The sequence below is a fragment of the Chlorocebus sabaeus genome, chromosome 7, assembly GCF_047675955.1.
Source record: "Chlorocebus sabaeus isolate Y175 chromosome 7, mChlSab1.0.hap1, whole genome shotgun sequence".
Taxonomy (NCBI): Eukaryota; Metazoa; Chordata; class Mammalia; order Primates; family Cercopithecidae; genus Chlorocebus; species Chlorocebus sabaeus.
The window spans coordinates 133913737-133940651 of record NC_132910.1 but is presented as its reverse complement, the minus strand read 5'-3'; the positions used below and the strand labels follow the sequence as shown (position 1 = coordinate 133940651).

At 39.3% G+C, this 26915-nt stretch overlaps 1 protein-coding gene and 1 non-coding gene across 2 annotated transcripts in view; one reads left to right on the top strand and one right to left on the bottom strand.

The window, feature by feature from the left end:
• WWC2 (WW and C2 domain containing 2) overlaps positions 1-26915 on the bottom strand; it is a 218689-nt gene that overhangs the window by 27982 nt on the left and 163792 nt on the right. Inside the window, exons 12-21 of the mRNA XM_008000362.3 lie at positions 24245-24374; positions 23590-23670; positions 23407-23493; positions 19659-19851; positions 17508-17669; positions 10668-10792; positions 8624-8822; positions 7104-7268; positions 5436-5528; positions 1853-2095 (exon numbers count right to left, since the gene is read on the bottom strand). Of these exons, the coding sequence (XP_007998553.1) occupies positions 1853-2095; positions 5436-5528; positions 7104-7268; positions 8624-8822; positions 10668-10792; positions 17508-17669; positions 19659-19851; positions 23407-23493; positions 23590-23670; positions 24245-24374 (1478 nt within the window). The remainder of the gene's footprint in view (positions 1-1852; positions 2096-5435; positions 5529-7103; positions 7269-8623; positions 8823-10667; positions 10793-17507; positions 17670-19658; positions 19852-23406; positions 23494-23589; positions 23671-24244; positions 24375-26915) is intronic.
• LOC119624078 (small nucleolar RNA U13) lies at positions 14177-14280 on the top strand. Its single transcript, XR_005240166.1, has one exon. It is a non-coding gene; the product is annotated as a small nucleolar RNA U13 (small nucleolar RNA).

Sequence of the window (26915 nt, the reverse complement as noted above, 5' to 3'; positions counted from 1 at the left end):
TATTGCTAATGTTGAGTTAAAAACTCGAGAGTAAAAATGATGGTTACTGAGGTTACAAACATAAGCGCAGGTCATTTCTGCTTATAATTCAATCTTCTATTTCATAAGACTACCTTCCACATGCAGTGACTCTACTCTCCTGCAGGCTCCTGCCCACAGCCCTCCACTGTCTGGAGCCCATCTGGACCTTTATTAATGGACAGTCCTGGGCCTCTCACCCCTATGAAGCTCCACTTCCCACTTTAAAAGCCAGTTCAAGTGCCACCTCCTCCATGAAACCTCTCATGACCTCTCCAGGAAGCACTGCTCTCATGGACCTGGAGTGTCTGGCTCATCTCCTTTATGAAACCACGGCAGTGTCTAATTATCCTATATCCACTGCTGTGGCAAATGTAAGGCCTACCATTGAACTTCATATTAAGCAAACACTGAGATCCTACTGAATGTGAAGGTTTCCTTCTATCAGGTGGGATAAGATACAGATATGAAACATGTTTTGCTACTTAAAGTTTCTTTAAAGATTACTGGTGTCAGTTTGATTCTTGAAATTCATTCATTTAGTTTCTGAGTTCCATCTAGGATCAGTAGTTCCAGTCAGCTGAACGATTCAAACTTTCCTGATAGTTTTATACACGACATGATCAAATAACAACTCTGGGTCAAAAAGAGCAGTTCATATCATAGATAAGATTTTCTGTTAGTTTCAGGAAGTGTCTAATCTATTTTACATTCCCATTCAAAGGGACTGAAAGAAAACAACATTTTGGCATTTGTAATATTAGTATTTCAGCTATATGGAAAATTCTATTTGCTACTACATATGGATATGAATACACACTTTTAAACCAAAATATAAATTCTACTCTCGAGAAAGTCAATCAATTTCATACGTATGCAGATTCTTGAAAATTTCAGTAATATTTAGGTGTCAAAATAATGGAAATAGTTTCTTTAAAAACACTCTGGTGTTTTTGTTTTTTTGTTTTTTTGAGACAGAGTCTCACTCTGTCGCCCAGGCTGAAGTGCAGTGGTGTGATCTCAGCTCACTGCACCCTCTGCCTCCCAGGTTTAAGAAATTCTCTGTCTCAGCCTCCCGAATAGCTGGGATTACAAGTGTGTGCCACCACGCCCAGCTAATTTTTTTGTATTTTTAGTAGAGACTAGGTTTCAGCATCTTGGCCAGGATGGTCTTGAACTCCTAACCTCATGATCCATCCGCCTCAGCCTCCCAAAGTGCTAGGATTACAGGCGTGAGCCACTGCACCTGGCCAAAAATTTTTTAATAAGTGATTTCATCTTTTTTTGGTATAGCTATTTGTAGGGTGAAAGGTAAGGGAGAATGTCAAGAAACAAAGTGTAATTTTTCTTTAAGATAAGAATGAAAGTGAAAATTTAGTAGCATTAAAATTAGCAATATATTTCACAATTGATGTGGTTAATGAACCTTAAAAAGACATCCATAGAAAATCCAAACAAAATGTCTCACTTATGCCAAAAGTTATACTGTATTTATTTGCCAAGTCTTACGTTGAGATTGAGAAAAATCTGGAGGAGAACCTATGACTACTTCCCACTTCCCCCTTGGCCACACCCTCACTCTTACTGGCCACACCCATCCCCTGCTGCCACACCCACTTTCCCAGCTTCCTTGTTCCTTCAACATTTTCAGTTTGGGGGAAAAAAAAAAAGGGCCTATAGCAGTGGGAAAAATGTGTTCCAAATGTGTTCCAAGTTGTAGTAAAACATCCAAAGACTGACGCGCAAAAAAGAAGCGTAAGTTGGGTACCTTCTATGTGGCATGCTTTAAAAAAGATGTAAGCCCCTCCGAGATGACAGACCCTGAGCTGTGTACCTGCTTCTCCGCTTGCTTCAGAAGCTTCTGGAACCTCTCGTCCTCCAGCACACCTGGTGGAAGGTCAGTCTCTCCCTGAGCTTTCAGTTCCTCCAGCTTCTGCCGCAAGTCCCTCAGTGCCTGCAGCTCATCATTGAGGCGGCTCTGCCGGGTCAGAGATGCCTGAAGGTCCAGTTCTAAGTCTAGAGATGTCCGTACTGGGCATTCTTGTGCTGTTCTTCTAAGGACTGACTGGCAAACCGTCTGGATAGTTAGAAACAGAATGATGAACACCCTGGTTATACAGGCAGTGGTTACCCCACTTTCCCTCCTTCCTGGCGCATGATGGATGGTGTTTCCTTGCGCCCTAGAAGCCAGGGCCTAAGGGGCAGGAGCAACTTGCTCTGGCCCACGGCAGGTGAGTTGCAGAGACGTGCCTTACTTCTGGCAGAAGCCTGTCAAGGCCAGTGTGAGAGGTGCACATTTCTGTCCCCTGCTGGAGGGAGAGCAAAGAACCACAGAGGGAGGCTCATCAGCATGGGCCCTGGGTGAGAGCAACATGGGGCAGGGCCTCCTGCCAACCTGCAGTGAACCAGTAGCTGGGCAAGAAATAAACCTTTATTGTTTTATACCGCAGAGATTTTTCAAGTTGTTACCATAGTACAGCCTGGCTTACTTAGCCTGACCAATTGATTACATGAAGCCTGCCTCATGTAATAAATAAATACATTGCAAGACACTTCTGTTTCCTCCATTTCAGGACATATAACTCTTATCATATCCATGACAGTCGGCCTGAATATAGCTGGACAATGTTGCTAGGTTTTGACTCTCTCCTCTAATCAGAATGCTTAAATTGAGTTGCCTTCCTTGATTTCCCATTGTGTGCTACTTATTTTCACCACTGAATCACCATGGCTCTTCCCAGGGGCAATCTTAACCCATTCATCAAGCAATAATTATTGAACATATATGAATAAACGTCTGCTGGGGCTGTGCAGGCAAAGTACTAGGAAGAGAAGACACAATCTCTGCCCTTGAAGACTTCGACTGCAGAATGACATGAGACCTTAAGCGAGAGGAAGCTGTGAGTGAGCGCAGGAGGAGTGCACAGGGAGTCAGGGAAGGGGATGGATCACTCAGGGTCAGGGCCCATTCACTTGAGGAAGAGATTTTAAACAAGGCTGGGTGAGAGGTGAGACTGTACCAGCAGAGGGGAACAAGGAAGTATTTCTTGCCTAGATTACTGGCAGACAGAATGCAAAATAAGTGATTGCTAATAAGAACTCTTACTATTTGATATGAGTGAGGAGGGACTCAAATTTGACAAGTACTCTAGTTTGAAGATCTGGAATAATGGTAGTGCTCATGCCAGATGGAAGGGAGGGGCCTGTCTGTCCCTATTCTGATTTCAGAGCCTTAGCCCAAGTCAGAATCACTCTTACTGTGTCCTCCTGTTCTTCCTCCACATCCAGTACATATTGCATGGTATTGTGGAACATTCTTATTTTTAGGTTCCCTTTATTCAACCTCTACCCTCTCCTCTCTACAAATGCATTACTCAGTAAGAATCATCTAGACACACAACATCTTTGACTGTATTACTTACTGTTCAGAATCAGAAATCTTTCCTAGCTGTCATGCACACAGAGCCTAAGGACTCCATCTGCAAGAGTCTGCTGGTAAATGTTTAATAACTGGCTCTCTCTAGGAGAGAAGAAAGCACTGATTTGCAGGGTTTGCCAGTTTCTATGTGGCAAATACTCCTACCATCACCATTTTCAAGCTATGACTGTGATGTGTCACTGTCACTCCGATTTAACTGGCAAGAGACGAGCACAACTGACTCTTGTGAGCCAGCATGAGGAGGGTGCAGCACACCACTGCCGGTGGGTACCCCTCTAACCTCATCACTCACACACTTGGCGCTTTGCTCTTCTATTCAGGCGAAACTTTTACTCATCTTTGCAGATACTTTTGTCCTCATACACCTCTATACCTTGCTCATGCTGTAATTCTTAAAGCAGAATACCATTCCTCACTTGTTCCTAACAAACCATATCTGTCTACTTTTAAAAACCATTTAAAACCATCTTCTACACAAGCTTCAGGATTAACCTTTGTCTGTGTCAAGTAGTCCTGATAACTAAGTTTATCAGTAACCCAACCGTTTCTCAGCTCCTTGATTCATAAACACTTTTGGTTACTATTTATCTGAAGAGTGAAACTATCCCTGAGAGTATGTGCTGCTTAAGAAGGCAAGTGACTTAGAAAGGAGTTGAGAAGACTTTTCACACAAGATGATAAAAATTTGGGTGCTTTTAAAGCATAAAGTTTGGTAATCTGAAAACTCGACATCTCAGAATTTCCTGAAAATCATGACTGCTGAATAAATGCCAGCACATCTCATCTGCCTCTAGAAAAATGAAATTTGCTTTTACGCCTTTCAAGTAACCAGGAAGTTAAACCAGGGGCACCCACTGCTGCCTGGCCAGGCATCTCTTACTCTGCACATGGCGGCATGAGACCAGAGTGGCCCTGGTGAGGACAATGCTTCTGATTTATCCTCCCAGCCTTCATGCCCGATCCTCCTATCCACAGTGCCAAAGCTGTTAGCAGAACCTGACAATCCTCATGCCCTGTGTGTCCCTGCTCCAGTATCATTTTATGCCACCTACTCACAGCACCCAGTATCCATCACACCCCCACCCAGCCCCAAAGTTACCATTTTCTTCTTGAAATTTTATTCAAGTGTTGAGACCCCCCACCCCTGGCCAACTGAGTCTTTCTGACTCTCTCAATTAGATGGGCTCATTCCCTATCGTACCCGGCACAGCTGTGACAGTCCTGTGTGTGCTGCGTCCTCCTCTAGACCATGGACTCCTGAGGGTGCGAGCTCTTCGCCATCGACAGAACTCAGCACATGTGGTGGTCTGTATTCACCAAACCACACATTTTAAGCCAAAATGATCACAGTAAACAAATATTTTCCTTTAGTATTTCAGCTTTTGGCAAGTAAACAGGCATTTCTGAACTACCTGAACAGTCCAACCTGTTAATTCACCCATTCTCTTAGACTTATCCTTAAAGCTCATGCAGAGACCCATGACCTCCAGGAAAATGCCACCTGAGCTGCCCACCCACATTAGTGTGAACTTTCTAAAGATACCTGTTTAAGCAAGTAACAAAAACTGTGTGTTCCTCCTTTATCAGCGTGTGTGTCCTTCAGAAAAGGTACCAGGTCTTACACCCCTTCCCACAATCGCTCAAGACCTGGACATGGTATACAGCGTCATCAGAAATGTGTTCTACCATTGTCTGATACCCTTGCAGGCTCAGCAGGCCCCTTTTCCAGAGATACTGAAACTGCATTTCCAGTCTTAACCATCACAGGTTCCACACCAATGATGAATAAATGCCCTCACAACCCCCCATCTCCACAGTAGCCACGGCATCTGCGTCTCTGTGTCTCCCAGTGGCTGCATTCAGTAGGCCAAGTGCATGGAGCACTGACATTCATTTCGTGGTTCTGGAGTTTGTGCTGCACAAGTCACAATTCTGGACTGGTCCAGGGACAGTGGGACGTGGCTGAGGGAATACATACCCTTTTGACCCTCAAACTGCGGCGTTCGGTGGAGTTTCTCACGAACAGTGATTTTTTAGCCAGGGTTGAACTGTCACTGTCACTCCGATTTAACTGGCAACAAAAGATTTAAAAAAAAAAATCACTGCATATCAAACAGAGTGCAAGCAGAAGTTTGGGATTGAGACATTTACCAAGTAAAGCAGGTAGCGATAGTTAAGAGTTTATTTTTTTAAGACAATCCCCTCAAATAAGTTTTTCCTGTTCTGTTTCGTTAAATAACTTCATTTTCTTAAATTATTTATTTATATATATATTTTTGAGACAGAGTCTCACTCTGTCACCCAGGCTGGAGTGCAGTGGCATGATCTCGGCTCACTGTAACCTCTGCCACCCAGGTTCACACAATTCTCCTGCCTCAGCCTCCCTAGTAACTGGGATTACAGGCGCACGCCACCATGCCCAGCTAATTTTTGTATTTTTAGTAGGGATGGGGTTTCACCATGTTGGCCAGGCTGGTCTCGAAGTCCTGACCTCAGGTGATTCGCTCCCCTCAGGCTCCCAAAGTGTTGGGATTACAGTCATGAGCCACCATGCCTGGAAATAATTTAAATAGCTGCCTTTTGGTAGTGGCTATCAAAATCATATGTTTAAGCTACTTATATATTTTTTTAAATAAAATTATCCTTTGTATTTTTAGCTAATACATGATATTTGTTTCTTTAAAGAAAGGTCTGCATAAAGCACTGAGCTCAAGGTCAGAGTTGAGACAGTCTGTGCTATCTAGAATGCTCTCAGCCCAGATAGCCCATGCCCACTGTCTCCTCTGCTTCAAATCTTTACTGAAATGCAGCCTGCTCTGAATCCTGCGTATTACCCCCAACCCCTTGCACTACTGTTGTCCATAGCATTGATCCCCTTCCAAGATACTTCACAGCTTGTTCATCATATTTACTGCTTGTGGCCTGGCTCGATTCACAGGAACATAAACTCTACAATGGCAGGGCTCTGAGTCTCTTGTTTCTAAATGAATCCCAAGTATCTAGGAAAGTGCTTAAAAGCAGGTGCTTAATAAAAACGTGTTGAACTGAATGAATAAATTTAGAATTTAAAAAGTATTTCTAACCCAGTTTATAATATTATGTCTGTCTTACTAGATAAATCAGAAATACTTCTAGAAGTAGAATTTGGCAAATTGATACAAAACTCATAATTTTCTTCACAGAACTATGGATGTGATCAGTGTTTACAAGCATTATTAAAAGAGGATTTTTGCTCTAAAATGCAATTCACAATTCTCAGTTCAACAAGACTAATATGGTTCGAAGGACACAAGATATAGAATAGAAATATACAGACCACATATATCTCAAAAAACCACTTTATGTTTCTAAATACAGACTGAAGTCCAAATAACGTATGAATACTTGGCACTCCGATCCTTAAACTTTGCTTACTTGCCAAATAAATCACATTGCAACCAAGGAGACATTAAATTTGACGGCAAAACAAACAAACTGAAAAGGACCATAAGCATGTGATATTCTACATCTATTTTATAGCATTTCTAGCATTTGTAGTTGTCATGTGAAGACTCCCAGTGCACAGTCTTCTCCTTTGCAGGCCATTCCCTACCAGCAGGGAAGAAGCTGCAGTCCCAGAGCCTCGCCGCGAGCGCCGCCACCTTACCCTGCAGATGTACTGGCTCCGCTCTCCTGGAGAAAAGGTCTGTGAGCGCACTATCACGCTGCTCCTCACAAAGGGATGCTGTCTAGAGCTCAGGCTGCTGCGCTCTTTGGGGCGAACTGCCATATTGTCATTAGCGGCTTCATCAGTGTTTGTCTCTTTGTCAACCTATAAGAGAAGTTAACAGCTTGTCAGGAGCTGAAAGATGTGTAAACATTATGCTCCTTTCTTCTAAGAAAGAAAAAATATCTAATGTTACAACAGAGACTCATGGAGCACTATGGCCACTCCTAAGAGAAAGGCTTTGCATTACAGACTATAGTACTTCTGAAGTACTTCTGGGGAGAATTTCTCTTCAGTTTTCTACCAAGAGTGGCTTTCTGCTAAGTTCTTAGGAAGTTCTGCACAGCGGGCAGTGTGAGTTCTTGGGAAGTTCTGCACGGCAGGCACTGTGGTATCTGTCCAACAAGCACCATAAATAGAGGTGCTGCCTCCACAAGGTCGAACATTAGAATGAAGGTTTAGATTTAAAATGATTTTATAAAGAATCCTATTTGGGTATATATCATCATTAAACTTTATTCAACTTTCTGATTACACTGTTTTCCAAATAAATGATAAAGATAATTAAATATAAGAAAATGAAATATACCACAAACTTGTAGGTTTAAATAGAATATGCAATTATACATGTATAAACATAACTGTTGTGAAGCTGAGTTGTATTTTTACTGGATCTTTAGAAATGTAACAAAAATAAAACTTAAGTGAAAATGGAAGTTTCTCAAAATACAAACTCCGTAGGCATAGGCAGATGTCTGTTTTTTATCTTATAGGTATAGTTTGATTCCAAACCTGCCTCTTGATGAAAGTTTGCCCCTTTGAGAAAGGAAGTTCTTAGGGCATAATATTATTTTCTCAGGAATACAAAATTATAATTTTCTAAACTCTATTACTAATATCCCCAGTGTGTGGGCATCCTCAAAGCTTGAAAATATTTTCCCCATATGGGGTTGAGAGTCTCAATACATCTCTCACTTAACTAGCAAAGTTACCTGTTTAATAACTTGGCTGGCACTTGTGCCTAAACTAAGTCACCTGTCACCTTTCCAATCAGGGCATCGCCTAACCAAAATGGACTTTAAATGTTTACTTCATGTTTGAAATGGAAATAAAGCTTACTACATATACGGAACTTGACACAAGACACCCTGTTATTATCCAAGGAATTCAGAAAACACTTTTAATATTCACAGAGTATTTATAGAGATTTAAAGTAGCTAGAACTATTTCTCTTCTTATATATTCTCCAAATATAAGTGGAGAATATTTTGGGCCCATTTTAAAACTTTAAAGCATTTATGATGCTTCTCAGAGCCTGTTCCCACACACGCCTTTCACGATCAGCTTTCGGCACAAAATCCTGACACGGAACTTATACCTAAGGAGACAGGCACGCATCTCCCTAGTCCACATGGTGCCTGTGAGGCATCAGTTTTAAGACAGAACAGTGGAATAGTCACCAGGGTTGGTATTCCAGTAGGTGGCTGACTTCTGAGGTCTTTGGCACAGTTGTTTTCTTTCCTGTTCCCGTCTTCGTTCATCTCAGGCACACTGGGGCATGAACTTAAATCTTCTGTACAGTTACTGTCCTCTGGCAATTTAACTTCAGCCTCTTTTTCAGCCACAATTTCGTTAGAGGCCTCTCTCAGCATTGTTAGCCTATGGTAAAACAAAAACAAAACACACTTTTGGTAGGCAGGCATGCTCCATGAACACGCAGCCTGGGCATGCTAAGTTGTTATCTGGGAAACGAACAGACTCACATACAATGAGCCAAGCCATTTCTTTGGCTGGGGTTTTTAACTAAATGTCTCATAAAAAATAAAATCCTCACTTCACCCTCTAGTAACCTGTAGCAAAATCACCATAATGTGGTATTAAAAAGTTAAACTCATGAAATTTAACCTAATTTCTAGATATTAAAATAGACATATTCTAAAAATTACATAAAGAGTTTAATGTTTGTTAGCATTTAAAAATACTGACACTCACTATAAAATAACTTGGTATTCGTTGTTCATTTATTGTACAATTAATCATATAATAGAATGGAGTTACTCTCAGTTAAGAGTGAATAAACAAGTAAGGATTTTAAAAACTCATTTTACTGAGTGTGCTCACGGTCTAGCAGGGAGAATCCTATGTTAAGGAAGTTTTTCTTCTAAACTAGCAGAAGACTCATTTTTAACAAAAGCCCTGGCACGGGCTGAAGTGGCATTGTAAGTGGTGTAAGTGGCGCTCCAGAAGATAAATACCGCTTATATGGAATATATAAAGCAGGAGTACTAGGATGGTTTAGAACATCTCATACTTTGTTGAGTTTCATGTTCTCCGAACGCAAACATTCTTTCCATTGATAACTAAATGTTCAGCTTTAATTTGACTGGTGACATAACGACAAACTGGCACAGACTAGTTAATAAATGTCTAGCCATGAAGTGAACATAAGGGGAACCATTAATGACTACTATGAGTTATAAATTCCTTTGTTTACATAGCAAGTGTACTGTTTGGAAATATGTGTGAAACAAATTGTATTTTACATATATGAGAATTACTATTTAAAGATACTATAATGAACCTTATAATCACTCTCATATTTTCATATTTGTTTTGCAGTGCTGTGACTTTTATTCAATATGAAGGACTTTTGATAAAGACAAAGTATATCTATATCTTTTTACATCACAGTAGAAAGCGATTCCTTCCAAATGTCCATGACTGCGTTATTTATGATATACCTTGTCACTCTAAGTTTCTAAAAAGCTTTCTATATACACACATACAAATGCATGCTATATATGTATATGCACATGTGTTAACAGTAGTTCAACTGAACATAACAGTCTAAACAACTATATATCAAAAATTAACTCAAACGATTTTACATATATATTTAATGAGTGAAATATTCACTCAAATTTGTTTTAAGAGAAAACAGTACAATCCAGGAAGGATAGCTCTTTATATATATATGAACCTGGACAAAAACTGTAATAACTTCCCTCTCTGCCCCCCTTTTTAAAGGATTGGGTATGGATAAAGGGAAGGACACAGAAAAAGAAGGTAAGAGTGGTAACAAACAGAGAAATGAGTACTCAGAAGTTGTTTTTTAAATACCTGCTTTGTCTTCCTAGAGCCTAAATGGTACTTACAGGTAGTTAAAAGAAAAATAGAGTCACTTTTAAAATTATAACTCTACAATAAGCTACCATATCTATCAAGTTTAGACTTAAAAAAAAAAAAAGCTCAGAAAATAGTGTTTTAAAATTACTCGAAACAAGAACAAAGAATCTGGCTAATGTTTTAACTTTGCCCACAATCTTGCCGTTACTTCCTTAACTCTCTAATGACCAAGGAAAGACTTTTCCTAGCATAGCTTCCTGAAGGTGCAGTGCATTCCATAATTCTGGAATAAAACATGAGCCTACAAAGGTTTCATTGTAAGATGTGTAAACACATCATCTTTGAGTTCCCAATAGCAAAAGGAAATAACTGTTTAACCAGTCTCCATCTGGACCCCTTTGCTCTTCTTGTCCTGATTCTTCTTCTTCTTCTTCTTGTGCTAATTCTTGTTCCACAGCTAACAACTCAGCTGATGTTCTTGCAAGTAAGGCTGACACTGCATCCTGGAGAATGTAAAGCATATGGCAATTAACATCATATCCTTGAAGAAATGATTTAAAAACTCATCAGATGGGAATTTACACTACTATCTGTAAAGAAGATTCAACTCTCCTGCTGAAAACAAATATGAAAGCTGAATAAAATAGAACCCAAAACAAGCAAAACCTCTCAGTTGTTTTAAACCAATGAAGAGCAACCAAGGCAATCAGGACTAGAGGGCCAAGATCCCAGGCAGAACAGAAATATAATAAGGTGAGCCATTGTCACTCTTTTCCCTTAGGGTATTTGTCAATTCTAGTGGTGAGGTGCACAGGCTAAACAGACTGTGGCTGCCTAGAACAGTGACAATGTCAGTAGGATGGGAAGACTAAAATTGAGTTCAGGACTACCAAGGCAGTCAACTCACAAGAGGTTAGAGCAAATGAACTATAAAGTGAGCTCAATATGCTGCATGATATTCCTGTCATGGCATTTGCCATTCCTAAGCTGCCTATATGCAGAGCAAGAAGCTGAGAAACAAAGCAAAAAAACAGCTGCTATCAGCCTAAAATAGTAAGCAGATATTTCCATTGTGCCATACAGTCTTATGGAGAGCAAAACTGGAATTCAGGTCCCCACATAATTCAGGTAAGCTACCCATATTGTCATTTGCCTTTCAGAAGAATATAAAATCCTCTCTGGAGGAAGATATCAGTCAGTTATCCTCATACGTAATATCCAGTATTTCATTAGGACCTAAAGAGTGAAAGTCAAGAGAAACGATAGCCAAATAAGGCAGACCCACAGATGATCCATACACTACAGGCACTGAGAAAAACATTTAAGTTTTTATGAATAATATGCTCAAAAAAATGAATGAAATGATAAAGAATTTCAGTGGTATAAACAAAAAGAAAATCACATTAGCATATCAGAGTGAAACTGCTGAAGAATCTTACAAGCAGTAAAAGAAATAATGCTATATGACCCAACCATTAAGTCATCCTCCAAAAGCTCCACGGAATCAATGGAAGCTAGATGACAATAAAATGATATTTTTAACATGTTCAAAGAAATAACTGCAGACCTAGAATTCTGAATATGCAGCAAAAAAACCATCCTTCACAAATGAAGTTGAAATAGATACTAACAGGTCTATAGTAAAAGAAATATTAAAGGGAATTCTTTGAGCAGAAGCAAAATGTCTCAAATGGAAGCACAATAATGCAGAAGGAAATAAAATATAACAAAAGGGTAAAAATGTGAGGAAATCTGAATGAATACTAATTGTCAATGAAACAATAATAATATCTCGTGAGATTCAAAATATATGACAATAATAGCAGAGAAGGAGGAAAGGGTATAAAATGGAGTTAAAGTCTTTGAAAATCTTTGCATTGTCTGGGAAAAGGTAAAGGAATTGATTTATGGTAGTTTTTAATAAGTTAAGAACTCATGCTATAATCTCCAGAGAAACTGCAAAAAATAAAAGACTGTAGATCTAGTAGACAGGAAAATGAAAATTTAAAAATAATTATTTCAGAACAAGGAAAGAAAAAGAATAAAGATAGAATTAAAAGAAAACAAATAGGAAGATAATAGGATCAAACCCAAATATATCAATAATAGCATTAAAAGTAAGTGAGCTAAATATTTCAATTAAAAGATGAAGATTTTAAGACTGGATAATAAATCAAAACCAACTACATATTGCTTATAAGTAGAATACTTTAAATACAGTATTTCAGAAAGGTTGAAAGTAAAAGGATGAAAAAAGATCAACCACGCAAACACTAACCCAAGAAGGCTTATATGTAGCTTTACTAACACCAGACAAAGTAGATTTTAAAACAAGAGGTATTGCTAGAGATAAAAAGCAACACTTCATAATGATAAAAGGTTCAGTTGAACAGAAAGATGCAATGCAATGCTAAAGGTAAATGCTAAATTTACTTTACCTAATAACAGACTCAAAAAGCAATACTTACACGTCTAAATAGACTGAAGTACAGAGATAGAATTTGTAAACAAAAACTTACACACACAAAAAAGTACAGGACTGGATGGCTTCACCTGTGAATTCTATGAAACATTTACAGAAGAATTAATACAAATTATTCTAAAACTCTTCCAAAAGGTAGAATGCTTTCTAATTCATACTATGAGGCCAGAATTAGCCTGATAAAAACCAAAGCTATCACAAGAAAACTATGAATACAGACAAAAAAATCCTCAATGGAATATTAGCAAACTGAGTCCAACAACATACAAAGGATCTACACTATGACCAAGTGAGATTTATCCTAGGAATGCAGGGTTGGTTTACCACTTGAAAATCAATCAATACATTATATCAATTGAATAAAGAACAAAAACCACATGACCATCTCAAGAGATGCAACAAAGGCATTTTACAAATCCAACAGCCTTTAATGATGAAAAGCAGTCAACAAACTTGGAAAAGAAGAACTTTTCCTCATTCTGATGAAGGACATCTATGAAAAAGCCATGGCCAAATTCATACTTAATGGTGAAAGGCTGAAAGCTTTTCCACTAAGATCAGGACCGAGACAAGGATGTCTGCTCTTACTACTTCTTTCAATATTGTTTGGGAAGTTCTAGCCAGGGCAAATAGGCAAAAAAAAAAAAAAAAAAAGAAGAAGAAGAAAAGAAATAAAAGGCATATGACTGGAAAGGAAGAAGTAAAATCACCTCTATTTGCAAACAATATGATCTTATAGAAAATCTAATGGAATCCACTAAAAAAACTATTAGAATTAATAAATGAGTTCAGTAAGGTTGCAGGATACAAGACAAATAAAATCAACTGTGCAACAATTAAAAATGCAACTGAGAAAACAGTTCCACAGTGGCTGGGGAGAGTAGGGAGGGTGAGGAGGAAAAGGGAAAGGTTATTCAACGGGAACATCAAGTTACATTTAGAGAGGCAGAATAAGTTCTGCTGTTCTAATGTCCAGTAAGGTGACTGTAATTAACAAAATTGTATTATATACTTCAAAACAGCTACAAGAAAGGATTTTGAATGGTCTCATCACAAAGAAATGATAAAAGTTTCAGGTGATGGATTTGTTAATTTACCCTGATTTGATCATTACATAATGAATACATGTACTGAAACATCACACTCTTTCAGTGGGTCCTCAAACTTTGTTTTAAATGATTAAAACATTTACATGATGAAATATCTGATATAATTTATTGATTTTCAAGTCTTAAACCAACCTTGCATTCCTAGGACAAATCTCACTTGGTCATGTATAGATCTTTTTTATGCTGTTGTATGGGGCCATGATGAACAAAACTTTTAAAAGCCTGGTTCCATTCACAATAGCATCAGAAAGAATAAAATACTTAGAAATAAATTTAACAAAAGAGGTCGCACACTGATCCTTTTGTAGTTCCTAAGTGTGATGATTAGGTTTTCATGCTCATGTGTGACATATGCCTCCTTCAAATCTCATTAGGACATCAGCACATTACCCATCTGACATAAAAATAAAAAAGAAAAATGAAAGAAATGCAAACTTTGACTCTGAAAACTATGAAATATTATTGAAAGAAATTAAAGACCTAAATAAATGGAAATATATCCTATGTTCATGGATAAGAAGACTTAGAACTGTTATGATGACAGTATCTTCCAAACTGACCTACAGGTCCAATTCTACCCCTACGAAAATCCTGGCTATCTTTTTTTTGCAGAAATTAGTAAACTGATACTAAAACTCTTATGGAAATGCAAGGGACTCTGAATAGCCAAAATAATCTTTAAAAAGAAAAACAAAGTTGGAAGACCCACACTTCCTGATCTCAAAATGACTACAAAGCTATAGTAATCAAGGCAGTGTGGTGCTAGCTTAAGTACAGACATACGGATTAATGAACAGGATTGAGAGTCCAGAAATATAAACCCTCACACTTGATTTTCAACAAGGGTGCCAAGATAATTCAAGGGGAAAGAACAGTTTTTGCAATAAATGGTGCTGCGACAACTGCATATCCACATACAAAAAGACGAAACTGGATCCACATTAACGACTCAAATGAATCAGTGACCTAAATATAGGACTTTAAAACTCTTAGAAAAAGACCCAGGGGTAAATCTTTGTGGTATTAGTTTAGGCAAAGCAGTCTTAGTTATGATACCAAAAGTACAAGGATTTTTAAAAAATTGATAAACTGGACTTTTAGGAAAATTAAAAACTTTTGTGCCGTAAATAAAAACCATCAAGAAAGTGAGAAGACAATCCACAGAATGAGAGAAAATATCTGCAAATCATTTATCTGATAAGGGGTTTGTATCAAGAATAGGTAAGGAACTCTTATAACTCAATAATAAAAAGATAAACAGACTGGACGCGGTGGCTCACGTCTGTAATCCCAGCACTTTGGGAGGCGAGGTGGGCAGATCACCTGAGGTCGGGAGTTCAAGACCAGCCTGACCAACATGGAAAAACCCTATCTCTACTAAAAATACAAAATTAGCTGGGCATGGTGGTGCATGCCTGTAATCCCAGCTAATCCCAGCTACTCGGGAGGCTGAGGCAGGAGAATAACTTGAACCTGGGAGGGGGTGGTTGTGGTTAGCCGAGATTGTGCCATTGTACTCCAGCCTGGGCGATAAGAACAAAACTCCATCTCAAAAGAAAATAACAATAAATTAAAAATAAATAAATAAACAATACCTTTTAAAAATAGACAAAGATTCTGAAAAGACATTTCTCAAAAAAAAAGATATACTAATGGCCAATAAACCTATGATGCTCACCATCATTAGTCATTAGGGAAATGTCAATCAAAGCCACAGTGAAACACCACTTCACACCCACAAGAATGGCCAGAATCAGAAAGACAGGTAACATATGGCAAGGGAGAAAGTGGAAACCTCATACACTGCTAGTGGGAATGCAAAATGGTGCAAACACCTAGGAACAGTTTGGCCATTCCTCAAAATATTATACACAGAGTGACTATACAACCCAACAATTCTACTCACATGTACATACCCAGGAGAAATGAAAACATACGTCCACAAAAACACTTGTATACAAGTGTTCATAGCTGCATTTTTCATAATAGCCAAAAAGTGGAAACCACCCAAATGCTCATTAGCTGATGGACAGACAAAATGTGGTACGTCCACAATAGAATATTATGTGTGAATAAAAAGGAATAAAATACTAATACTGCAACACCATGGAGGTACCTTGAAAATATTATGCTAAGTGAAATATGACACAAGAGAACAAATATTGTATTATTCCACTTACATGAAAAGTCCAGAAGAAGCAAATTCAGAGACAGGGATTAGCGGTTGCCTTGTAGCAGAGATTAGTGGTTGCCTTGGGGGAAAGAGGTTAGGGAGAACTGGGAGTCTCTGCTCGTGCACACAGGGCTTCTTCGGTGATGATGTCAATGTTCTAATATTAGACTGTAATGTTGGTTGCATGCACAACTCTGTGAATATCCTAAAAACCACTGAATTGGGTGCTTCAAATGGATAAACTGTCACACTTTAAATGGGTGAAATGTATGACATATGAATTATATTGTAATAAAGCTATTTTTAAGAACTTACATAAAGTGTGACCATTATAAAAGCATTCTTAAGGATAAAAACTCTATTTCGCCATCTTGTATGCATTGTTTAGTGTCTACCACAAGCCTGGGCATGTGATCTAAGACGTACCATGATGTTTGTTTCCCTTTCACCCCCACTACAGTGTCTACTATAGTGTCTCACACACAGTAGATGATCAATAAAACACTGTTGTTTAATTATCTGACTTTTGCTTAGGAAATGCCTTCCTCATAATCTAAAATAAACTTGAATTCAGTAACAATATCCACAAACGCCAAATTCGTGATGAACGGCCTCACAAAAGGCCCCTTTGTAAGTTTTTTTGAAGTACTGTATTGAAGTATGGTTGCTCGCTACAACCCACCCCCCATTTTTTTGAGACAGGGTCTCTTTCTGTCTTCCAGGCTGGAGTACAGTGGCGTGATCATGGCTCACTCCAGCTTCAACTTCCAGGGGTCAATCGATCCACCCACCTCACCTTCCCCAGGAGCTAGGACTTCAGGCGTGCACCACTGCACCCAGCTAATTTTTTTGTTATTTTTGTAGAGACGGGATCTCGCCATGTTGCCCATGAACTCCTGAGCAATTCACCTGTCTCAGCTTCCCAAAGTGCTGGGATTACAGGCCTGAGCCACCATGTCTGGTCCTTACAAAAGTATTTAATAGAAAATATTTATGGCTATTGATGTTACAAATGAAAAGCTAACACACTGTTTTGGCTTAATAATTTCAAATTTGCAAAATATGAAAGTGCCAAATGTATAACCTGACAGTGGAATCAAACAATGTGAACACAATGCATGGAAAGTATATATTTAAATTAAAAGGTTTTTTCCATGATCACTTAAAACCAGTGAAGCCTCTATGTCAAAGTTTATTTTTATAAGGAAGTGTGAGCAGAAAAGAGTGCTCCTTTTACAAACCATATTTGAAACAAAGCCAAAGCTGGAAATTAACTTTCTTTTTTTATAGGAAGCTGGGAAAAACAAAGTTGTGAAAGGAGAAAAGGAAGGACAGTGAAAGTGATAAAAGCATGTTTTTTTCCACTGGTCTCGTAGCATTCCATATTTCATATTACTTTCATATTATGTATGTATTTCACATTACTTTCATATTATTCTCTAATTTTCACTCACCAAGTCTATAGAATCTCCTAACGGCTGGTTTGGTTGAAATACAGAGTCCTCATTTTCTTCATTCTTTTTGCAAGGCATTTGCTTGGAAGGAAGCAAGTTATACCATAGAGTGAAAACCTCACTGGAAAATGGTAAATCTGCCAGGCTGACCTGAGTTCCAGCCTATGTAAGTGAAAGAAAATAAAGAAAAAAAATAAAGAGGAGAGAAAATGAAATGTTTAAGTTAGTATTTGTTCTGATAAAGATTATTGAATGAGCTTGTTTTAGGGTAAAAAAAAAATGCAATTCTCCTGACATAAAGCATTGCTGGATTTTTTAAAACATGGGGATATGTTATATTTTCAGCTGTGACTAAATAAGAAATAACCCCCCACCTAAAAGTTAATCCTGGGATTAGTTTGTGAGATACCATTTTGCAAAGACCTAATGACTAAGCATGCCCTTTATGTAAATGTGAAATTATTATTATTATTTTTGAGATACAGTCTTGCTCTGCCTCCCAGGCTGGAGTGCAGTGGTGTGATCTTAGCTCACTGCAACCTCCACCTCCTGGGTTCAAGCGATTCTCCTCCCTCAGCCTCCTGAGTAGCTGGGATTACAGGCGCATGCCACGACACCCAGCTAATTTTTGTATTTTTAGTACAGACAGGGTTTCACCATGTTGGCCAGGCTGGTCTCGAACTCCTGACCTCAGGTGATCTGCCTGCCTCAGCCTCCCAAAGTGCTAGGATTACAGGCATGACCCACCGCGCCCGGCCTCATAGTACTTCTTATAATATGCTGTAAAGGTGACTTGATTATTACTCACCAACAACCCATTATCCACTGAAAAAAAAAATAAAAACTCTACTTTGGTTCTTGAATAAGACATCAGATAGCAACAGTTTTCTCTAGATACATAAGTTAGTAGAATGGCAAAAAAAAGTAAAGGATAAAGGCTTTCATATTCCACCAAATCACACATAGACAAAATCTAAATTAAATTACACTCTTCTTTAAGGCTATCAATTAACACGTTTATGAACTTTGTTGGAGCCTCTGACATCTATTATACTAAATATGACATCTATGATACTAAAGCCTTTCTGATAGCCTAACAAGTCTGTTATCTTTGCTTCTTTCTAACTTCATTGTCAGATAATATTATCAGACATTTTTCTCAAGTAAAGAAAACAAGAAGAAAAATTAAGAAGAAACCTACCCCTCTTAAACTTTGTTCATCATGAAACATGTGTGTTTCTGTGCTTCCCACTGGACTGCAGAGAAAAGCTCAACTGGAGACTCACATTGTTTTCTGAATACATGGGCACGTCCTAGATGCCTGCATTTGAACACTTATGTAACTTTACTGGGATGTAATGGTTTTCTGAACACATGGGCACATCTCCAGATGCCTGCATTTGAACGCTTACGTAACTTTACTGGGACGTAATGGTTTTCTGGTTATTATGCACAGCAGTGTGTTAAACTCACAATTAGTTAAGTGTGAAGTCTTCTGCTGTAGCATTTAAATATCGTATTGCTCTAAACAGTAACACCACATCTTCCCAAAAGCTCCAACACTGTGGTGGGGGAGAGTGAGGTGAATAAGGGTACTATATAGTATTCAGTGGTCTTGCTTAATTTTAATTTGTAACAGTGAATTATGTGGGGATGTCTTTTTGATATCTGGCTTCATCATTTATAGTTGTGTGACCGTAAAATATATTACCTCTCAAACAGCTCCTTATCTGAAAATAGGGGATAATCATCCATTTCATAACCAATCTTTCATCGGGTTGTCATGAGGATTAAATGAGATAATATACACACAGCACTCACATAAAGCTTGACACTGGCACTGGGAGCGGTAAGCACACTCCATGAGTGATAGCTGTCACAAAAGTAAAGTTCTTCTGTGGTTAAAGGCTAGAAATAGAAAGCAGCTTTTATAGAAAATCACAATGTATAAGCAGTTTTTAAAGGTCTGGAATAAGAGAATAAACAGAAACCACTATTTCAGAAAAAAATGAAAAAACATTAGATGTTTCCCAAGATGTTGGGCAGGTCTGTAGTGATTTCTAGGGCTGGCAAAATAGCAACTACAAAATATATTCTCAGACCATCCGATCATGAGTGTTATTTGATAATGGGAATTATGAAGAATCCTACCAGGCATTCTTCCCTTCGGTGTCGACTGACAGAGCAAAGATCTACTCTCAGTGTCTTCTGTTGTAAAGCTGTTTGGGAAATGGCGACTCTGAACACATCATTGAATAAAATGGATTCTGTGGGCGGATGAACTTTTGTGCGAAACAGACAGCTGACATCAGTTGAGGAAGGAAGAACGGCAACCCTAAAATATCTGCAAAGAACAAGAATAAAACGGATTTCATAGGTACTTTAATTTTACCAGATTCACAGCTATCATTTGAAATTATCTGCAAAGAAAGAAAATGAGGGATCATGGAGTTCACGATCAATCTAAAGTGTTGCTGCTATCACGGGTCCGTGCTCAGCTGCATAGATGCTCTGTTCTTAACTCACCCAAGCTGACTACGCCCCTGAGCATGCAACGGCCCAGCCTCCACTCACCACGAGACTGCAGCAAAGGCACATGATAGGAAAGTGAAGAGGAAGAAAATCCACAGGGCAGACGAATTTAACGTCCCACCTGCCCCATGTACAGCCAATTCCAAAATAAGTTATTTCTGCGCCTGGGAAGGTAGGAACACACTAAGTAGATACTGGTGACTTTATCCCACAGAATCCTCATCCTGAGTATTAAACAAGAGATGCTGATGATCACTTCCCAGGAATGGAATACATTATCCTACTAGAGAAAAAGAAAGGCTAAGTAGCATATTGTTAAGAAAATTTAAAACAGATGAAATAACAGTTCAAAAATACCACTGTCTAGCATCTCCAAAGTCTGAGATACGACAAACTGTTTTAAAAGAGTCTCTTGCCTTGCAAAATTCAGAGGAAGAGTTACAGAAAAACAATAACTTCTAATACTACTTTAAAGTGACTTTTCTGAGCATACATTATATAAGGACCCACAATTCTTAGAAACAGCATGAGGTAACTTCCTTTAAATCCCAGAAAGAGAATACCGCTGAGTCTATCCCTCCACCACCATTTCCAGGCTTGTCTAATCTGTATTCTAAAACATGTCTTTCTCCATTAGAAAAACTGTAATTCAAATGCAGAACTGAGGAATGTCATATTATTTTGTATTTCATATCAATACTAATTATGGAGATTCCACATTGGAGACCTAGTGGGCCTGAGGCCCACTGCTGTTGATTAAAGAGCCTTAATAAGACACAGCTCACTGTCCCCGGGAGGCTGAAGATTCAGCAGAAGAAAATCTTTTCTCTGCTTTTGTGGAAAAGTAATAAAGAAGAAGTGTATTAGAGTGGCAACGGAGGGAAGGGATCTTCCGCTTCTCCAGCCATCACACCAGTGAAGCCTTCCGTACCAGTGGCCTAACCACTTAAGTGATTTAAAAATGTTTCCATATTTTAAAAGTGAGATTTTACACAGTTAAGAGCCAAATATACAAGGGAAAGAAGGCCAGGGTGTGCTCTCTCTCACTCTGTTGTAGGGGTGCGTGTTGGGGGGGTATATCTCTACAACCTGGAGTCCAGCAAGCAACTCACAAAAATACCGTGGCTGTTGTCAACCAGAGGAAGCATAAACTCTGTCACAATTCATAATCAAAAAATTAACTTTTGAAGTTGGGGGAAAAAAGAACAATTTTAAGACTATCTCATACTAGCTGTCATGTTTAGCAGTGTCATTATTTACGCCAAGGCTTTTATATATGGGTTTAAGGAAAGATTGCTATACGTGTCAGGAAGGTTCGCACCAACTAAACGCGTGCCTGCACACCAGCTGGGGAGCCGAAGAGCAAATGTCTGCTCATTGGCTGGGCTGAGTATTTCACTGGTCCTACACCACGCAGGTATCACCATGCCTCCAGAAGGGACTTGGTGACATCCTATGAGGTAAGTGAGAATGACCGTGATTGGTTTAGTTGAAGTAGAGCATATTGTAGGTGTACCCTTATGGTGAGTTTAAAGAAGGTGTGTGTTCTTGGGGTGTTCTGTAGTTTTCTCCTGAAGTTGTGCATTGTTTCTCACTGTTTATTGTTTCAATCTCTGGTAGACTTGTCTTCTCTGTGATCTGCTTTACTAAAAGGCCATCAATGGCATGCTCCAACATCACAAGTTATTTACCGGTAGGGAGAAGTCACAGATTATATCAAGCCAGTCTTCCTGGACACTGCTGACTGGTGTTTTTCATCTCAGGCCTGGGAAGCAGGCTCTCTGTGTTGATCTAGGCACTTCTACGTGATGCCTGCTCTCCTCACTGATCTCACTAATGATGTGGACAGCCCACGCCTTGATTCAGGAAGTTCTCTAAGCTCACTCTCTTCCTAGAATCCTATCCTACCTCCAATTTTGATGCTTGTCAACACATTAAAATCTACTATCTCACCTGGGCTCGGTGGCTCACGCCCGTAATCCCAGCACTTTGGGAGGCCAAGGTGGGAGAGCCCAAGGAGTTCAAGACCAGCCTGGGCAACCCAGTGAGACCCCATCTTTACAAAAAAAAAAAAAAAGAAAGAAATCCACTATCTCTATTCTTCTGTTGTTGACTACGTAATCTCTATCTAGTTCTTTTTCTCTTAGATCCAGTTTCTTCTTTCTGATGATTATTGGAATGTTAGGAGGTGAATTTACAAGTAACTCTGTAGAAAAAACATGAAGGACTCTTAAATGTATTCTATTAAAAGTAACATCACACACAGGGGCCTATCGTGGGGAGGGGGGAGGGGGGAGGGATTGCATTGGGAGTTATACCTGATGTAAATGACGAGTTGATGGGTGCTGACGAGTTGATGGGTGCAGCACAGCAACATGGCACAAGTATACATATGTAACAAACCTGCATGTTATGCACATGTACCCTAGAACTTAAAGTATAATTAAAAAAAAAAAAAAAAAAAGTCCTATCACTAAGGAATATACTCTATCATTAAGGAAAACATTCACCTGGCTGGGTATAGAGTCTTGGGGATCATCCCTCAACAGCTCTTTTTAAATTTCCAAAGCCTTACAATGCACATTCAAAATATTATAAAATCCACTTCTTACAGGAAGTTTCAATGCAGAGTGGACATGTATATTCTGGATTCTATGTCTGACATGCTAAGTCGAAATCTGGATTCTTCCTGGTACTGTCCAGCCATGAGCCCTTCAGAGTCACTGAAACTCTGATGTCAGAAAATGTTAATGGAGGCGTCTAAGACTTCCAGACTTATCTGTCATAAGATTTTTAGGCTTATCTGTCAGGAAACAGTCTCTAAGCAATGGACTGTGTAGAATTATGTCATCAATTTGTTGGGATTCTTGGTTTGATGAAATGAAATAACTTTAAGAACTCACTGGTCACAGGGAAGTAAATGCTTGATGATGAAAACATACATGTAGCATGACAAAATGTTTGACTGGCAATGTTGTACTGATACATTAAATTTAATCACTACATTTTAACGTAAAAGATTAGAAAATTCCTTAAACAACAGTAGTAACAATTACACAATAACAAAAGTTTTACTCCTATTTCAATCAAATTCCAAAACAGCATAAAACAGTATTTCTGGTTACAAAAAAAAGATTAAAAGTCTTGGCTTCTACTGTTAAAAAGAATCAGTTGAATAAGAATGAAAACTCAATAAGTCTTCCTCACATTTTCCTTTTTATCTTTGTCTGCCATTCATTCAGACATGATCAGCCCTGTTATGTCTTTTCCATATCTTCATTTTGATGAACTGCATGATTACAGTGTAAAATTCTCTTACATGGAAATTTTTAAGTTCCTCAATTTGATCTTCACTGATTTTACTTACACTTTTGAAGTATGAGGTATCAAGAAGGCATGAAGGTTTCGGACCTGTGCTATAATCACCATGAAACTTGAACTTTTTGCATTGTATCTGTCAAAAGAGAGGCTAAATGAAGTCAGGAATCACCACAGGCCACTTGCCCCGCACAGATGTCAGAACTGCTCCTTTCCCACACACGTTCCTTACCTGAGTCCTATCTGAACCTGGGCGGTCTCTACAATGGCTACGTCCTCTTCACTGTATGTGACATCTTCAATTTCACTAGGCCTATATGGACAGGGAGTAGATGAACAGTTAATTAGTGGGGTTACTAATTGTCATGGTTACAGTTTGCCACTTAGCGTTCTGAATGACAATCCGAATTAACAGCACTCCTTTGCCCTCCCAGTGGAACTGATCCCAGTGAAAGCTTACGGTTTTAGAGGCTCTTTTCAAGAAGAGTTCGCCTCTGGGCTTTAGGGCAAAGCCTCTCTGATGACTACTTTCCTTATTACTAGAAATATACCACACCCTAGAGATACTCCAGGCTTTCAGAAATACACATGAGAAGCTTCATGTGCCAAACAGAGTCTGGTGAATTCTTCCAATATTCCCATTAAAATCAAGGTTTTTAAATTTTAAAGAGGGTCATTTGCCTCTGGGTACACCAATCTGTTTATCATTTCCATGGCTAAGTCATTTTTGATATACTGAAATTTTCAGCCACATCACTTCTTTAATGGCTAAAGTCCTTACTAAGCCAAAGAGTGGACTAATGGTAGCAGTCCATTTACAGCATAGAACCCACACCCACGGCGAAGGAGATTTGCTGGAGCTGAAAGCACCCCTGCTGAATCCTTACTGTTTCACAAAAGCTTCATAGACCCCACTGTCTCCAGCCACAGACTCATCAGATACAGCAGCCGACACACAAGTGGTTTTCTCCCCAAGCAAGTGGATCACTCTTCTTTTTGGTAATGATTTTTCCACATCTATGGAGGGGAGGGTGAGAGCTCTAATCAGAATGTCTTATGTGGAAAAGTTAAGTATTAAATACATACACAGTTTGGACATGAGCACTCTAAAATAAGATATCCTTCTGGGAGTCAAGGATGTTAATATTCAAATCTACAGATGCAAACAATTCAAGGCACTATGACTTATAAGATTCCTGGGACGCCAGTTATTTCAGTCATTACTTGGAAGAGAATATGGTTTTTCTTTGTCCTGAAATATTTTAAGGGAAGGGATGAATTACACAAATTCTCATTGGTCCTTAGTCTCTTTCTTTCAAGCATTCACTGTAGTTTTCATATATTCAGGAATAGGAAATGATCTATGTCCCTCAAGGTGACATTTCTATCACAGAGAGCGTCTAGCTACTCAATGGATAAGTTTCCACCTCTTTTGCTCTCCCCTTCTCTCCACATGCCATATTCTACATCTCCTGTGCTATTATTCTAACAGAAATTAAGAAAAAATGTCTTTGACTTACAGGAACTCCTCACCAGCCAACACCATGAACAAACGTTTTGTGCTACTGAATCTTTAGCACCAATGGTCACTTAACTTTTATCTTAACTCATATTCATACACCAGCATCCTGCAGTGAGCAAGGAGCATTCATTTAAGGCTGTGCTCTGTACTGTAATGAGCTGCAAGCCTGTGGTGCTCTTTCATCCTCCAGTGAGCGAGAGTGAGCTCAGGGATCTGTATTGGTATGCATTTCGGCCCCCTTCTGAGTCGTGACTTTACATCTTGTTAAGATGTTTAAGTTTTAAGGCTTCAGATTACAGGATTGATTGCTGCATTTTCCCTTTTATTTCTGGCAGTGGGAATGCTTTTTCCTTGATGATGAAGTGCCTTCTCTCTGCCCACCCCCCTTTGTGAGGGGTGAAGGTGATGACATGATTTATTGATTACCCCCAGGAATAACCATAGCAGCCTGAAATTGACTTTGACAATGACAGTGACTGACTGTGGAAGGCCTTCGTAGTTATCCCAACGTGGTTGGTGTCATGCAGCAGGGATTGGCACTGGAGAGCAAAGTTTACATAAAAGGAACTTGACTTTACCTGCCTAAGCCTCTAGAGCACTGAGGGAGATGACAAACGTCCCTGATAGGGAGCCACCACCCCCACATGCAGGGCAGATGTCCCCTGAAAAAAAGTGCTGGTGACCTGAAGATAATTCATCTTTCTTTTTTTTTGAGACAAGGTCTCACTCCTGTCGCCTAGGCTGGAGTGCAGTGGTGCAATCTCAGCTCGTTGCAGCCTTGACATCCTCCTGCCTCAGCCTCCTGGGACCACAGGTGTCCACCACCATGCCCAGCTGATTTGTGAGAATTAGTCTTTATGGTTAAATGCATGCTGTCACTTGTTTTTGGACATGCAACTGAATATTATCTGCAATCAAAGTTCTTGTATGTATTTTCTCTTAGGGTAACTTTTTAACAGCAGTTTTCTAATATATGCATTTAAAAAGTTAAAAACTGTTTCACAAAAGATTCATAGATACCTGTCTCCAGCCACAAACTTTTCAGACACAGCAAGACCCAAGTGTCAGGAGCAAGGCACGGGCCAACCAGAGACATTTGCAAGACAGGACTCCCCGACCTCAGGATTACTGGGTGGGCGACAGACTTCAGGCAGCTTTTCCCTCATCACTCTCTCCCCTCTTCTCCAGCATCCAGCCTCACTTACTGCCCCTCCAAACTGATTGAACATTAGAAGTGGTCAGTAGATACCACTCCAAATACAGGAAGAGCAAAACTAGCTTGAAGGGTCAAGAGACGTAAGTTCAAAGCACAGGATGGAACGTCGGCACAGAGAACATTCCACTTCCTTCTCTTTCTTCTTCTCATAGCTTTCCATAGTTTATGGTAAGAATTGTGTTTAGCCAGAGTTTATTACTTATCATCATCACTGTCACAGAGTACTAATAATTATCATGAACTGTGTGCTGAGTGCCAGACATGGTTGGTGCTTCACATGTATCACCGCATTAATCCTTCAGCCTGACACAAGGATTACTGTAGCAGCCTCATTTTGCAGATAAGGAACCACAATCCTGAGAGACTAGGTAGTGTGCTTACCCCAACATGTTGGTGACTAAAGTGTGAGTGAAGGCTTGGCTGGTTCCAGGAGTGGTATGCACCCCCTAACACACACACACACACACACACACACACACACACACACACACACATACTCCTTCCCAGAAGCAGTGGTGAAGGCCCCACATGGCTTTCTGTTTCTTTGGGGCCATTACGTATGCACCATTCCCCTGTTATTTTCTTTGTGGTTATTTCCATAACCTGTTACTTGTAGCTTTGACATCTGCCCAGGAGGGGGCGCACAAACCACACAAATGTCTTATGGGCCCTTCCTCTGCCCCAGGCCACTGGCAGGGCACAGCACTTCGGTCTTCAGTATTTGAAACCACAGAAACAAGGTGGATTTGTCAATGTCTTTAAACATCTGAATTGGTCAATCGATTACTTAGAATTCTTAGGACCATACATACAAATAAAA